This window comes from Pogona vitticeps, chromosome 3 (genome assembly GCF_051106095.1).
Source record: "Pogona vitticeps strain Pit_001003342236 chromosome 3, PviZW2.1, whole genome shotgun sequence".
NCBI classification, from domain to species: domain Eukaryota; kingdom Metazoa; phylum Chordata; class Lepidosauria; order Squamata; family Agamidae; genus Pogona; species Pogona vitticeps.
Genome location: NC_135785.1, coordinates 144,185,442 through 144,202,539, shown reverse-complemented (window position 1 = coordinate 144,202,539; position 17,098 = coordinate 144,185,442). Strand labels below are relative to the sequence as shown.

Here is a 17,098-nt window from a genome sequence, read left to right as displayed (position 1 = left end):
ACAAAAGGTCTCTGAAGGTAGTTTACATAATAAGGTCCCTTATACTGAAATGCATAGATAGCCATTCAACCCTCTAACAAATTCCAGAAACAAACTATGTTGAAAGTTAAAGAATGAAATTTCTTGATGCTTGGCGATTCAGCAATTTCATGGAGTTTCCCTTTGACGTTCATTTGTCCAAAATGGCTTCTTCAGGATCAGCGACAAGAAAAGGATACACATCACTATCTGCCACCTGTGAAAGAGATTTCTGTGATCTGGAGCGCATTGTTACTGAGTGAATGGTGTGACTTTAAATGGGATTTACTGTAACGGGATTGATTGTAAAGAGTATCAAACTTGAAGATTGAGTTACTCTAACGTGAGAAGGAAAACGGCAATGTCCTGGAGAAAGCTGCAGCTGCAGAAAGAGTTAAATCGTTTAATGTGGGAGGGAGGCAAAATTAGAGCAAGGGGATGCGGCATGAGGAGGACTTGAAGCACAGGATTAAAAATGAGTTTTTAAAAAGGACGAGCCGGGGGGGGGCGGCGCTGAGAGGCAAGAGGAGGGGGAGAAAAAAAAAACAAAACCAAGCAAATCACTGCTAAGAGTAGAGATAACGACTGCATTGAAGAGGAAAGAAATTAAGCAGCTGCAGCAAGAAAAATGCTGGGATGAAACAGCGGAAAAAACCCACACAGAGCGAGATTCCAATGAAGGCAATAAAGTCCAAAAGCAGGCAAAAGAGGCATCACAGACTAGCAGGTGAGGGAAACCCTCAAGAACTGTAAACAAAACAAGGGATTTTTCCCCCTCCTTTGGTTTTTAGAGGAGAAAGTAGGGTGCATGAAGAGAAGCAAAGAAGGGGAAGGCAGTAATTTGAAGGAATGAAAAGCAATGAGGAAGCTTTATTTCAAGCAGCTGCAGGGAAGTAACCCCCCCCCCCCAGGTTTCCCACCGCCTCATCCCGGGCTACTTAGAAGTCCCACAGCACGGAGCATGTCAAGAAGCCACACTGCACAGGGGCCGGAGGGACTCTACGCAGCAGGTAAGACCAGCACTGGAAACTGCCTGCTCTGGGACAAACAAATGCCAACCGAACAAGGGCTGCGCCTTAGGCACAGCGGGTCACTCGGCGAAGAAAGAATCTCGCGAGATGCAGGATTCCCCGAGATTTGGGCCCCCAGAAATGTATCCAAACATTCAGCCCTTCCCTTCTCCAGGAGGCGACAATCCCCTGCTTCCCCCAGCCGCCTGCAACGCACCCGTCTCTAGTCAGTCTTAGGGGCGGGTGCCTTTTTTTTATTGGATAGGAGGAAAGGCTCCAGACGAATAAGGTCCCTTCGTGTGATTAGGAGTGGTTTTAAAATAGCCAATCGGGGCGCCGTTTGTGGACGGCTGGCTTCCTGATGGCACGTCCTGAGAGGCGGTGATAGAGAGGGAGGGCGTGGCTCTTCAGGCCAATGGCTGCAGGGATGGTGAGCGAGCCGTGGGGTGAGTTGAGGGGAGCCGCTTTCTTGGGGCCGCCGGAAGCTTTTTTTTCTGTGTATGACTGATTGCAGACCTAATTTGGAAACAGTGGTATGATAAAAGTCCAGACACGCAGCTTCCATATCAGATATCTACAGTCGGTTCCTATGCAGTTCGATGGGATGTAGTTCCTGTTAAATTCACTGGAGATCTATTCCCAGATAAAAGTGTCAAGTTATACCATTGATAGCAGACATTGAAAGAAATTATCTGCTAGGTAAAAGGTAACGGTTCCCCTTGACATTTTTAGTCCAGTGGTGTCTGCCCCACTCGAGGGCGCGGCGCTCATCCCTCTTTCCATGCAGTAGAGCCAGCGTTTGTCCATAAGACAGTTTCCCTGGTTTATTATCTGCTACTTTTACATTTAAAAATAAGAGAACCAACTTTAAAGGTGTTCTGTGAGGAGCAAGAAATGTTGAGATGGCTAGTAGTTACAGGGGGGAGGGCATGGACTAGTGCAACTTAAAAAAAAAAACAAGTTAAAAGTGTATCTAGACAGAAAGTAAACTGGAATTTATCATAGTGAAAAGAAGGCCAAAAAAAAAAAGTAAACTTCAAGCAAACCTGAACTGATATCCACATGAAGTCAATCTGCAAAGGCTTGAAGTTTATAAACTTTGACATTAATCCTTGTTCCTTGTATTCTTTGATTCCGTCTAATTTCTCTGTTTAATATTTCCTATGAAATGATGAAAAGCAATGGGGAAAGTGGACATCCTTGCCATGTTCCTTTAGCAATCTCAGTATTTCCTGTGAAACATGCCACTTGTATTTCTGAATTCCTCTCTTCAAAACAATTCAATTTCATTGTTCTTCTAGATTCCATATTTACTAAATCTGAATATCTAGGACAGTGGTGGCGAACCTTTTTGGGCTTGTGTGCCCAAACTGGAGAAAAAAACCCAAAAAGTGGGGGTGGGGGTGGACGTGGCAGTGGCAGAACTGGAAGTGGCGGTGGAAGGGGGAATCCCGGGCACGAAGGTGCCTCGAGACCCCAATCCAGATCCACCAGCTGCTCCAGATCCTGACCCCTCCGCCTGTCCAGGCACCAGCACCGCAGTTGCAGTTGCCTGCTCAGGTTTGGCGGGGGGAGGGGGAAGAGTAGCAATCTGGTGACTTTATGGCTCACGTGCTGGCAGAAAGGGCTCCGTGTGCCAGCTGTGGCACACATGCCATAGGTTCGCCATCACTGATCTAGGGCATGCTTGGTTTACTTGTCAATATTTATCACATTTGCTGCAGCTAATAAGTAGCAGGCCACCTCTCTGTATTTATTGCCAGTACATTTAAAAAGTGGAAAATATAACATTAATGTTTAAAGGTCAAATAAAATCCTGTTTACATTGAATCATGAGTAGAAATGACTATGAATAACTGCAGAATATCTTTACTTTGTAGATTTTGGCAGCACAAGTGATATAATTAAAAGAATACCACAAGATCTGTTTGCAGAATTAGTAAGTAAAATGTGTTTCCCTTTTTTAATCAGTTAATGGCTGAAATTCTGTTGTGTCGTTACACAAATGGCATAACATATGCAAGCAAATTGTTGTAAATTAAGAAATCTCCCTAGGGGTTATCTCTTGCATACTGAATCATGTGACTTTGCATGCAAAATATAATGATGAAAATCCTGCTGCTTAGTTTAGTAGATTGCCCTAGAGTAGGCTCCCTGGAAAAGACCCTGATATTGGGAAAGTGTGATAGCAAGAGGAGAAGGGAACGACAGAGGACGAGATGGGTGGATGGACAGTGTCATCGAAGCTACCAACATGACTTTGACCCAACTCCGGGAGGCAGTGGAAGATAGGAGGGCCTGGCATGCTCTGGTCCATGCGGTCACGAAGAGTCAGACATGACTTAACAACTAAATAACATCCAGGCCCATTTTATCAGTGGTGACGTAATGTCTCTTTATGATCAGTTGATTGAAATGGGCCTACTCTAACTGTGACTTACTTTAGGACAGTTCTCTCCTCAGACTCTTCGTGCTGCACATTTAGGATAGTTACAAAACTGGAGGTGGAAGAGATCATGATACAATGGCTCCCCTCTGTGTGTGCAGTTTGGGTGGTACTCAGATGTATGGAAGTTGACAGAAGAAACAAATGGATATCCTTATTTTCTGTGACATACAAGAGCCAAATTCAACTAAAAATAGGTATACCGTGGATTCTTTGCCTCATTGATTTCACTGTACCTCTACTAATTAAAGAATGGTGGGTTGTTGTACTTATTAAAGCTTGCAAGTGTAAGTGAACTGTGAAAGTTGATTAGCCAAGGCTTTCCAGTCTATACAGTTGCTAAATAATTGATCTTCAGTTATTTGAATTTACCATTCTAGAGCACCATGTGTTTTGAGCCAGGGAGCTGTCTGGATAGCTCACAGAACTGGGTACCTGGCAGCAGATCCAGAGGCCAGAAGTCTGATTCCCCATTGTGCCTCCTGGGGGAACAGCCAACTTGTTGTAGCCTTGGACAAGCTTCCTAGTCCCAGAGTACTCCCAGAAGAAAGAAATGGTAAATCACTTCGGAGTGCTCTATACCAGGAAACCCAGCCACCTAGAGTGGTCTTTTAGACCAGATGGGCGGGGGACAAATAAATAAAATAAAATAAAATAAACCCTGAAAAAGGATGCTGCAAATCAGAATTCATTTGAGAGCATGTAATTAAAAAGAAAAAGAATTAGAGTTTAGGGGTTTGTTTGCTATAATTTCAATGTTCATGTAGCTATACTGAAAGCAAAGGAATATAATTTCTTTTTAGGAAAAATATATGCTTTTTAGTTATAGTTTTTCCACAACCATTAAAATCTGCCTTTTTTCCTTGCCTTTTTTTTTGTCTAGTGTGAACAGGTTATTCAGTATCTACAGTGCCAGATCCCAGCTGTAAATACAATTGAGCTGTGTCAGGTAAACTGTTTTGTTTTTGTTTTTCTAGTAATATGAAAACAGTACTATAAAGAGGTGACAATCTCTCTCTTTCTCCTTTTCCCCCCAATCCTGTGAATTGTGTTTATTTTCCAGAGATTTCAAGCAGCAGGGATTGAAATAGTTGCTAGTGACCTGGCAAAAGTAGTTAATGCTATTTCATTTATATTCAGGTAAGCAAAGGCAGTCCTTGATTCCTCTTTAACGGCTCTTGACATACATGACTGTTAGTTTCTGCTGTACATAGCATAGCTCAGTGGTTTAGGTATCTGTCATGGAGGACTTGCAGTGGGGCAGCAAGGCAACTAGTAGGTGTCTGGCTGTGGATTCAGACATTAGGAGTTTGATTTCCTGCTGTGCCTCCTTGACAGGTCTGCAGTTCTAAGATGGTGGTGATGAATTCTAGAATAATATTTGACCTGCATGTTATATGTTGTCAAGTTGCATCCAACATGTGGTGACTGATAAAGTTTTCAAGCCATGTGCTATGTTTGAGGAGTTGTTTTACCAGTTCCACCCCCTCAGTGAGTTTCCATGGCTGACCAGAGATTTGAACCTACGTCTCCTGAATTTTAGTCCATCAGTATATTTACTACATCACACTGGGTCTTCTTGAGTTTTAGAAAGTATTTTCAATGTAAGTTATGCTTTGGTAAATTTAAAAAAAACAGTTATTTTTCTTACAGTCCTGATAGAAAGTGTTGAACCTGCTTTTTACCTCAGGATATCCTTGTGGAAATCATAGATATGCATTTTGCCAGGCTATGAAAAATTTGGTTTAATATGAACTCACAAATAAGACAAATGGCTCTTTGGATTGTTTTTGGCTCTGCTAACCTCTTTTTTAATGGAAAGGAGGAAACTACAGACTGCAGTGTTGAATTCTCCTCAGTACAAAGACAGGCAAGGATCCTCTTTGGAGTGTAAGAGGAATAGTGTAAATGCTCCTTTGTTCTGGGCCAGTGCATCCAATCATGTAATTGAAATGAGTCTAAGACTGGGCATGCAATGTGGAGCCTGATGGAACTTGGGAGCTGTTTAAACAATTGCCCTTCTGCACTTGTGTAATTCAGCTGGGTTAAGAGCTGTAGAAAACTAAATGCAACCAGACAGAATATTTTTAGTTCTACTGACTCAGAGGTTTCATTAACTCTACCTGATATCTTGCATGTGCAGATCTGCATAAAGCAAATGTTCTCCCCATAACTTAGGGCTTAGGGAAGGTTTCAGAGACCTGCTCAGCTGATGGACAGGAACAGTAGTTTCCACAGTTTTTAATTCATAAGGAAGGTCCATATTAATCAACCACATTTTTCTTTGCAAGCTGCGTTTGCAAGCATATTAATGGCCGGTACAGGTTCATGCAGAGTAGTGACATCTGCTCTGGCACCCTGGATTAGACCTCACGACTTTCTACAATTAGGAGAAGTTTTACAGAATGGATGTTCTTAAGACAGATATGTCAAGGAAGAAAGGGTCCTTGGAAGTCTGACAACTCTAAAACCACTGGTGCAAAACAAACTACTGCATTTCTTTTTAATCTATGCCATGGTATTTGTTATTTCCAAGGATTTAATTGAATAATCACAGGCAAACTGTGTTACAGTTATGATTAATAAAGTATTCAATTTTAAACAAAACTAAAATTAGTAGCCATTTTCTTGAGTGAAAACAATTTTAAAATCCAGTTTTACTATTTAAAATCTCTCAGTTACGAGTCTTCTTTACCTTTCTGTCTCCTCCTCCTCCTCTCTGTTTATAGCACAGCAGCAAAAAATAAACTCTCCTCAGAAGAGCTCTCTACCAGACTGGGCCATACAGTCAGTTCTCTGCCAAAACAAGCGGTACAGGTTATTCGACACGTATGGAATGAACAGGGAAGAGCCATCACAGTAGCAGAAAATGCAAAGAATGTGGTGGCTGTTGGTCAGGTAAACATGTATTTATTTTGATGAAGATAATACCGGAATGCTTTCTGTGGAAAATGGAAGTGAGTAAAATGTCCAGCTGCATAATTTTTCTTGAGAATCTTTATTTACTTACTGTATAATGAACACTGAATAGCACTGTGTTCTGATGGCACTGAGAAACCCATTAGATTCTGCCTGGTATCTATCTTTGAAATTCTTTCTATAATATTATTAAATTTGTCTGAATATGTTGGAGAGCCTCCGAAGGTAATTAAGATTAAGCAAAGTCCACCCCCTGCCTCATGTATTGATGTCTGGCCATGTTGGTGGGAAAACTATTCTGGGGTGGATTTTTACAATCCAAGGTGACTCTTAACATTTTTACCACACAATTTGACCACAGGTGTAATAACATACTGCTTCTCACGTGGCTGAAGAAACTTGACATAGTGAGATGGGTGTGCAGGTCAAAGCCCTTTTAATATTTATAGCCCCAGAATTCTTTATTCAATGTAATGTGCTGATTGGCTAGATGTTGTTCTAGCATAAGGGTGGAGTTCTGAAAAGAGAGAACGGCTATTTGAAGTGAAATTTGAAGTAAATTCCACTGGGGTCCTCAAAGGATATTGCAGGCATGTGGATGTTCCAAGGAAGGGAAACTTGACAAGGAAATCATTCAGTAGACTGAAGATCGATTGATTGATTGATTGATTTATACCCCGCCTATCTGGTCAATACGACCACTCTAGGCAAAGATATCGGTCTTACCGCTGTCAGCAGGAAAGTACAATAGCTCCAGCCTCTGTCATTGCTCTTATCATGTTGGTGATGTATATTAAGAGGAAATCTTGTGCCATGAGCCTTGTGGCACAGTGGTCAAACTGCAGTTCTACAGTCAAGACTCCACTCATGACCAGCATTCAGTCAGGTAGCCAGCTCAAGGTTGATTCAGTCTTCCTTCTAAGTTCAATAAATTGAGTACCCAGCTTGCTTGCAGATGCAATGTTTAATCTACATATTTAAATTGTAAACTGCCCATAGAGTGCTCTAAGCACTATGGGGCAGTATAGAAGCAGCATACTTCACTTTGCTCTATAAGCATGAAGATTCTGCATAACAGGTGTTCCCTGAATCCCAGAGGGTCTTCAGATGCAAAGGCTGAAACCCAGTAGTAAGTCACAACTAGAGTAGGCTCATTGAATTATTTCTGGATTTGATTAATCAACTCCTCGATAAGATCCATTGATTCAATCAGTCTACTCTAGTTGTGACTTACTACTGGATTTCAGCCACTCCTTTCACATGAAAAAAGCAATGATGGAGAAGGTGGGGCTATAGCACAAACAAAAATAATGTCCTAGTTGTCCAGTTGTCCAGAACATTATCCAGAGTTAACTTATATTTTAGGAACAGGTTCTGACTATGGTATAAAAACTTCTTGACTTATGTGAAGAATATAGCTTTCATGTAACTCAGAATTACAGAATATGTATACTGGGTGTCAAATTGTGTTTCAAGCCATCTTGCAGCTCCTCAGTTTAGCAGATTGGTGAATTAGAACATTACTGGTTTTAGTTTCCCTAAAGTGTTTTTTTCCCCTTCCTCTATGGACTCTCTCCTTTTAAGGATAACTGTAAGGAAGACTTTTGTCTGTTCTAAAGGCTGCATGTAATTGTGATTTAGAACACAAAGATCCAGCAGGCTTGATTAGGATCCAGCACAAACTTAGCTTGTAAATCTGCAAATTTCTGTTCTGCTCTGAGCCAGGAAATAGGGAAAGGAATCTGAGGAAGGAGGCAGGGGATTCGAGAGCACTCCTAAGCCTATGTATTCATGGAATTCCAAACCATCCTTTGGCGTTAGGTTTAAACATGCCACTTAGTATGTTTACGTTCCTCAGAATCACTTTGATTGCAACAGCAAGCACCTAAAATATTTGTATGTCTTGCAGCTTATTGATTTTCAGTGGAAGTTGGGGGTGACGGTCAGCTCTGACAGCTGTAAATCTTTGAAATCCCCTTATGTGACAATAGCAGTAAAAGTGGCAGATGCTTCAGGACACATCACAAACAAAACTTTTGAAATGACAGTTCCACAATTTCAGGTTTGTAGTCAGCTTTCATATACTTTGATGTCTATTACAGGTGTGTACATATTGTTATAAGTCAACTCTGTAACATGAAACAGAACAAAATGTTCACACTTATGAATCAGTTTGAAATGGTACATTTTAAGTAAGTCTTGGTAAAGGCATCCGTCTTCTATAAACTTCCATACCAGTTTAAAAGCTCCAGAGAATATAAGCAGTAAGAACCCAGGACAATGGAAATAGCTGAATTATGTTTTAAAATTATTTTTATTAGATTTCCTTTTGTTATATTGTACCATACAATACAGTAATCGCTGGCTTTGTTTTTTTATTTGTTGTTGCTACTTCTGATCTGAAGTGTTTTACACCTCTAGTTTCAAACCTGATCCTGCTGAATGCAATGTCTGTTCTTTTCAGCTAGTCCCTAAGTAGTTTCTTATTAAAGGCTGTGTGTTCATGATAGACTTACTTGTATCTCTCTTTTTATAATGAATAGATATATGCCCTCTATCTATGAAATCTTATTATGATAGCTGTGCTCATGTGGGTCATAATGGCAGTCATTTTGCTATTAATAATCACACATTGTTTACTATTTTTACAGAACTTCCCCATATGCAAGTGGTTTAATTCGATGTAATCTGAGAAACCCCTTGAGGTTAGGTTGAAGGAATATGGTCTGCCAAAGGTTAACTACTGAGCTGTTAGCTGTTGAGAACTATGCTTGTTTTGCACGTCACATGTGAATAGAGAATGCATTTTCTTGTTTCTATTTGCCTCGTTAGTGAAAGTTAACACAAAGTGATGTTCTGCAGTTACATGTTTATTACACATTTATGTATTACAGCATGTAGAGAAATATGTATACAGTGGTGCCCCGCATAGCGACATTAATCCGTTCTGGATTAATCATCGCTATGAGGAAACATTGCTAAACGGAACGGAAAAAGCCATAGGAATGCATTAAACTTCGTTTAATGCATTCCTGTGGAGCTCAAACTCACCGTTCAGCGAAGTTCCTCCGTAGCGCCGCCATTTTCGCGCCCTTGATAAGCGAGGGCAGGGTGTGAAAATGGTTGCGGTGGCCATTTTGGGCACTCGGCGGCCATTTTGGAACCGCCGATCAGCTGTTTTAGAAACATCGCAATGCGAAGATTGGTAAGCGAAACGCTTACCGATCATCGCAATGCAATGTTTTACCCATTAAAACATCGCAATGCGATCGCATTAGCAATCTAAAAAAATAGATCACTATGCGGATTTGTCGTTAAACGGTACGCTCGTTATGCGAGGCACCACTGTATATCAAAGAACTAAAATAGAGTTTGACAGAGTTGTGGCAAATGTGACGTGCTTACTGTTGCATTATGGCCTGGTGTGGACTGTGAGTACACACCTTTCTCTGCACATGGCTCCTCCTTCCTTTTTCAAAAGCAACCATGGTATGATATGACATCTGTAGCAGCAGTTTCACTGGGACTCTAGCTAGCTGTAAACCATTCTTGACAACTATAGTTAAAAATGAGTTCATAAATTCTCTGGATGTGAGCAAAACCTGAAAATGCTGGTGCAAAGACCTAGCTGGCTGCTACAGTTGGTTCCATAAAGAGACAATGCAGGAAATTTGCATATGAAAAGGAAAGCTGTAATGCACAAACTGTTGCAGAGTGAAATAGCTGTGGGCGGGACTTGGAGCTGACACAGACAGGGTGGACATCTAGATACTACATTTCATAGTCTCAGTGCAAATATTTATGTACCTTTTTCTTTTCTCCATTTTAGAACTTCTACAATAAGTTCAAGGAAATGGCAAGTGTTCTTGAGACAGTGTGAATAGCAAACGAGCTCTTCATTTGAACCAGTTGAACTTTTTTAATTTTTCTCTGTAAAATGTAATGGTTCTGTTAAGGAAAGGTATATGAGCTGATCATAATCGGAATTCCTGCATGGTAATGTCCATCTGCTCAACAGTGGCTGTATAAAAGATGAAGATCCACATGCTTTAGAATATGCACTTTGTTATTGACTGAAATTCTACGGGGGTGTGCTGCTTAAGAGAAGAGGAATGGAGCACACAACTCACACCATAGTGTTAAATCCAGAGTGGAGGGATTCACACGATAAACTGTTCATTTGTGCATAATTGTGATTTTTGTGACATCTGTCAAACATTTAGCACCCTCTGTATTTATAATCAGTTAAATTGGAGATGCATAGTATATGATTAATATGTTACTAATGAAAAATAGCATGCTATATATTTTGGAAGCTACAATTCCACTCTATAAAAAAAGGTTTAATCTAATAAAATTATGGACATTGATTGTTACATCTGTGTGTCTATCAATGTCTACTATTTCTTTGTTACTTGTTTACGTAAATATTTTGTTTATTTAGCTTATAGACCGTCCAACTTAGTGAAATCACTACTAGGGGCAGTTTATAAAATATAAATATAGCATAGAGTCAACAAAAAAGAAAAAAGAACAATCCTAATGAGACAATCAAAGCCTATAAAGATAAGGCAACACATAGTGTACGGTAAGTATTCAGTGATACAAGTTTTTCATGTGCAAATTTAAGCAGGAATTCAAAGAGATAGTCATTGCAGGAATTCTAGCCGCCTAGAGTGGTCGAAATGACTAGATAGGCGGGGTATAAATACAATAAATAAATAAATAAATTATTTTTGATCTGCTTATATTTTCACAGCCTTATATTAGGTTTGTAGCTTTCTGATGTTCTGTGAATGAGGCAATATGAAGCATACACTTGTAAAAAGTAGATTCACCCTAGAACTTTGGTAAGAACAGAAGAGACATTTAGGAGCTCTTTTACTCAGTGGAAAGCACTAGGCCTTCAGTATGATCGTTGTCTGCATTATTATACAATCTCTACAGGTATGATGATTGTATAACTCCTCGTCTGCACTGGGATGTTGGGGTTGATTTTTCAGAAAGTCTGATTCTGAAAATTAGGGAGCCTTTCTTCTGAAATTGGAATTTTCTGCTTCTCCATGCAAACTTCTTGGCTTCTGGCTGGTCAGATATGTACTATTAGAAAAACAACAATTGAATTGAGTGAAGAATAGCTAATAAGGTGACTGCTATCTTGTTTACTGATTTGTAATTTATGGCTTTCTCTCCAAACTCAACCTAACATGAATAGTGAACACTGATCCAATGGTAGAATTTAAAAGCAGTTGTAATTTTATGGACAAGGCCTAGTACCTGTTGGCCACCATCCTCCTGTGAGTATGGTCTCGTAAGTGTCACCATGCAGGAGCTAACACTACATCTGCTTTTTTCTTTGCGGGGGCTTTCATCTGGTTCTACTCCTGTGCAAATCTGCACTGCTAAGCACAGCAGATGAAAAGGCAATGTAAATCTGCAATCATGGTGCCACCTGCCTTGGCTGGCTGTCCTTGCTAGGCCTCTGAGCAGCAGGTATCTGGGCTTTCAACTGCATCGTAGGCCATTCTTCTAGTAAGTCATTAATGTGAATTTTCATGTTCCTGACACATTCCACAGGACTATTTTTCCCCTATGTACAGTTACTAATATTCACCACTCCTGTTGCTAGGAGCCACCCAGAACTTATGTGCAGTTACAGCCACTTTGCAAGGCAAATGACTTCTATTTTCAGAGGAAAATAAAAAGTTAACAGTTAATATACTTCCATGACCTTGTAATGTCCATTTTGGCCACCTGTCCCTCTTATGTGTGGGACATGCACCCTATGCTCTCACCCCAAGATTGTATTCCAAACCACAGCTGTTTAATGGAGCAATGGTTCACTGTTCTTTAAAGTTAATGATTCTTGCATGCTTACTTGTAAGTTGAGAGGGAGGGAACATGAGTTGGTTTTTCTTAGGTTGGTGTCTGATGGTACTTCTTTTCTGCTTTTTTCTCCTATTACATGACTCCATGTCAGGCCAAGGTTGGGAAATTGTAGCCATCTTCCCCAGCTTTACCTACTTGTCTTTTCCCCAGTCCATTGTCTATATCTTACGTATCTATCATCTGAAGCAAAGTTGTAGGCATCCTTCAGTCTCAAGAGACTATGGTAACATGCTTTGGACAGCGTCTAGTGTGGCTGAGAAGGCCAATTCGAGAGTGACAATCCCTTCCACACTGAAGACAAATACAATCTGATCCCTGTCCAGCTCCCTGATTTTGCTGGTTTCGGGGCTGCCTCTTTGCCTCGGCCTGCTGAACAAGTGTCTCTTCAAATTGGGAGAGGCCATGCTGCACCGCCTGCCTCCAGGCTGAATGCTCAGATATCAGGGTTTCCCATCTGTTGAGATCCATTCCTAAGGCCTTCAGATCCCGCTTGCATTTATCCTTGTATGAAGCAAAGTATCCTTTTGAAAATGTTAGGAAACAAAAGGGTTAGATTCTGTCATCACTCTAAATAAGAGCTATGCCATTTTTAAGATTAGCTGATTCATTTTAGCAGGTGCTTTCATGGATTGCAAACCAGATCTAGGGATACATGGAATACTGTATATTGTTAAAGTGTTTTGCAAAAGCTTTTGAAATCATTATTTTAAACACTAAGCCAGCTTCAACTAGCCCAGTTGTACCTATGAAGCAGACACAGAGGAGAAATCTGATTGAAGGCTGTTACAGGACAACCAGTACCAAGAAGGCTGCGTGAATAACTAAATTCAGACCAATCTTATCATTTTTCCAGAATTTCAAAGGGTTTCCTCGATAGAGAGCTTTTTACAAGCCGCCTGAATGTCAGCAGGGAGCTGGCGAGGGCAGCCTGCTTTTGTGTGTGTCTGTTGGTGGTGGGGTGGGGAGAGGGAGAGGGAGAAGGGAAGGGATTCCAGGCAAAGGAAGCCACAAAAGAGCAAAGCCTTGACATTAATACCACTGTTGATGTGTCTAACAGTGAAGAAACACAGACCAGTGGTTCCCTGTCAGATCAGAAGGCACAAGGAAGAAACATCTGTGATGTCATTACTGAGTCAGACTATTTAAGGCACATAGATCAAAGCAGCAGTTTGCAGTGGGCCAAGAAACAGACTGGCCTAGTTTCTAACATGGAAGTGAGCTTAAAAGCACATGTTGGGAAAGAAAAAGCAATTCAAAGCAGAAGTGTAAAAATACAGTACTAGCATTGGTTGAGAGGTTATAATAACGAGGAGCCCTGCAATTAAAAACTCGTGACCATGACTGCAAGACTGGTCCACTGAATATTAATGCCATATTTCAAATGTAATGCATAATGAAGAACATCCAGTGCAAAATGTTACAGGCTGTTTTGTGTCGTATGAAACCATCTTAGCATGTGGATATGAGCTGTACTATGGAAAAAAACATTTTTTTTGCTCCCAATGCTTTATTAATGTTCATTACATTCATTTACCCAGCAATCCAATGAGATGGCAAGTTATTAGTATACCCTCATAATTGGCTTTTACAATGGGATTATTTTATTTTATCATGTAAGGTAGTTTCATTCTTTGTAGTGCCTTAGAAGTTTTCACTTCATTAGCTGTGAAACTGTATTATTCTGTCTAACAATATATACTAGAACTGAGAAATGTATTAATGTAGCACAGACTGCAAATTTGAGTGCACTAATATTAATAGAGATTATAACACTAAACTGAATTATTTAAAGACAATGTGGTATAATGGATAAAGTGATGGAGTAAGGATACTTGGACTCTTGACAGAAAATAAGCAGTACTGTATGCTAAAGAAAGCACTGACCAGGTAAAACTATTTATTTGGATTTAATTTGTTTTAAATTTACTGTTCCTGGTGGTTTAACTAAATTCCTAATCCCAACTCTGTTAGAGGCAGGTCATGCACTGGACAGTCTTCTCCCAGCTAAAAAGAAACTCCTTGAGTTTCAGATAGGCATAAAGGGAGGGGGGGCATACATTCCAAACTGGTAGCTGAGGAGGAGCTTGAAATCAACATGCATGTTGCAGCTATTTCCATCTAAGAAGCTCATCTGGCCTCAACACCATCAGCCATGTGAATTTGGGACATCAATAACAGTACATAGGTTTGGAACTCCCCTCAAGAACTTAATGCACATCCTTAAAGAATACTATTTACCATTGAAAGCTCATTGTTTTTTGTTTTGTTTTATTTTCTTAATGTTTTGATTAAACGTATCACCTGCTCCTGCAAAAATAAATATGGTTATTTATTCTAAATTGTGGTGTCTTTTGTTATAATAATAGTTTTCAGTGCAAACCCACCTCCTGAGTCCTACTGTGTTCAGTGGGACTTATTTGTAGTTGAATATGAGTAGATGTGCAATCTCAACTACTGTTCTGTTTCAGTTCTTTTTGGAATAAGATGCAAAACTTTTGTGGTATGAAAATTAAACATGCAAAGCGATAATGACCTTCTGGGTCGTAGTTATTTGTACTTGTATGTTTTCAGTGATAGTCTTTCACTTTAAACCAACACAATAACCACAAGAAGAATTACAGAGCAGTCATTTGCAGATAAGACAGTAGCAGCCAAAGGAATCTTGTGCACACAGAGCAGAAGGATATAGCAATTAGTAAATACAGTGGTGCCTCGCAAGACAAATGCCTCGCAGGACAACAAAACTCGCAAGACAAATGGTTTTGGCAATGGGGTTGATGACTCGCAAGACAAATGTTCCTATGGACTTGCTTCGCAAGACAAATGTTTTCCGTTTTTTTGTTCCTGCCTCACATTTGCTGATTTTTAAATGTTTTTCTATGATATTTAAAAAGTTAAAGTTTTTTATTGAAATTTTTAAAATCATCTGCACAATATTTATGGCTTTAAAGAGCACTTAATAAACCCTTTGTAAACCAAATTTGATTTTGTTCTGACTTTTTTGCCCATAGGAATGTATTAATTAGATTTCAATGCATTCCTATGGGAAAATGCGTTTCACAAGATGAATTTTTCGCAAGACAACATTAACCGCGGAACAAATTAAATTCGTCTTGCGAGGCACCGCTGTACTTTGATTGGCTACACCTGGTATTTTTGAAAAATTATAATATTTTAAAAATACTAAGGTTTTTTGGTTAAAACTTGTAAAACTCTGTTATATAATACCACTCAATGTTTTTATAATTTTGATTGACTGTGCCAGATATTTTTGAGTAACAACAGCAACAACAATAACAATATGCTGTCACATCAATTCTGACTTATGGTGGCTGTAGTGTTCACCCTTATTATGTTAAGTAGTCATACATACTGTATTCATGTTGCAGGCTAATGTTACTAAGAGGCGGAGCCGAGAGATATGTAATAAAGAGGTGGAGTGTGAGAGAGGAGAGATCAGAGTGGAGAGATAGAGTGTGTTATTTGGGAGATCTGAGGTGTGATTAGAGTGAAGAGTGAATAAGAACTGTTATATCAAATAGAAGGTTGAGACTGATGATAAATAAACCCGTAGATGTTACCTATGATTAATAATCAACACATCTGTAATCAATAAACAAGTTTTATTTAAAAGACAGTGAAGTTTGGACCTGCATATTCATCCTTCCATAATTAATGTTGATTTAGTGATCAACTGGTGGCAGTGGGTGGAAAAGGAGTATTGGTTTGCCTTCGTGTGCTCTGTGTTTGGAGAGTTAGGCAGAGGCCATGAGGAGCGAACACCACAGTGCCCCTGCCAGGGTTTTCCAGGTAGAGAGTACTCAGAAATGGTTTACCATTCGCTGCTTCTGGGACCTGCCTGGGATTGTACAGCTTGCTGAAGGCCACACAGGCTGGTTGTTCTGGAGTGTGCAGAGGTGAACTGAACTCCTAACCTCTGGCTCTGCAGCCAGATACCCAACTCATTCAGTTATCCAGCCAGATAGTAAATACAGTGGTGCCTCGCTTTACGATTGCCCCGCATTATGACGAATCCACTTTACGACGATCTTTTTGCGATCACAATTATGGGGGAATTTCGCATTTGCGATGATCGGTTCCCTGCTTCGGGAACCGATTCTTCACAAAACAATGTTTTTCTAACAGCTGATCGGCGGTTTCAAAATGGCTCCCCACTGTGTTTAGGGACAGATTCCTCGCTATACAGGCAGCAAAAATGGCCGCCGTATGGAGGATCTTCGCTGGACGGTGAGTTTTTACCCCACTGGAACGCATTGAACGGGTTTCAATGCGTTTCAATTGGGTTTTTTATTTCGCTTTACGATGTTTTTGCTTAACGGCGATTTTCCTGGAACAGATTATTGTCGTTAAGTGAGGCACCACTGTATATAGCAAGACAAGAACAAGAACAAGAAATACAGTTGTCTGTAATACAAAAATATACAGTGGTGCCTCGCTTGACGACGTTAATTCATTCCAGCAAAATCGTTGTAGAGCGAAAACGTAAAGCGAAATAAAAAAGCCAATTGAAATGCATTGAAAACCGTTCAGTGTGTTCCAATGGGCTGAAAACTCACCATCCAGCGAAGATCCTCCATGGGGCAGCCATTTTCCATGCCTGTGCAGTGAGGAATCCGTCCCTAAGCACAGCGGGGGGGATTTTCTTTAGCCGGTGGCCATTTTGAAACCCGACGATCAGCTGTTTTTGATCGTCGTAAAGCGAAAATCGGTTCCCGAAGCAGGGAACCGATCATCGCAAAGTGGAAAAACCCCATTCAAACCATCGTTTTGTGATCGCAAAAACCTCACCATCAAG

The 17,098-nt window shown here is 40.3% G+C and overlaps 1 protein-coding gene across 4 annotated transcripts; it reads left to right on the top strand.

Moving 5' to 3' along the window:
* The first annotated feature begins 308 nt into the window (after positions 1–308).
* On the top strand, positions 309–10,769 carry COMMD6 (COMM domain containing 6). Of its 4 annotated transcripts, none has more exons than XM_078390778.1 (7): positions 309–745; positions 2,909–2,967; positions 4,358–4,423; positions 4,538–4,614; positions 6,204–6,372; positions 8,303–8,455; positions 10,223–10,769. In XM_078390778.1, exons 1-7 carry the CDS (start codon positions 655–657, stop codon positions 10,271–10,273), a joined length of 666 nt encoding a protein of 221 aa, XP_078246904.1. In that variant the 5' UTR covers positions 309–654; the 3' UTR covers positions 10,274–10,769. The 4 variants fall into 4 exon arrangements, with proteins under 4 accessions (XP_078246904.1, XP_020639214.3, XP_020639215.2 ...); XM_020783555.3 differs by lacking the exon at positions 309–745 and adding an exon at positions 836–1,028; XM_020783556.3 differs by lacking the exon at positions 309–745 and adding an exon at positions 1,342–1,474.
* Positions 10,770–17,098: the final 6,329 nt, after the last annotated feature.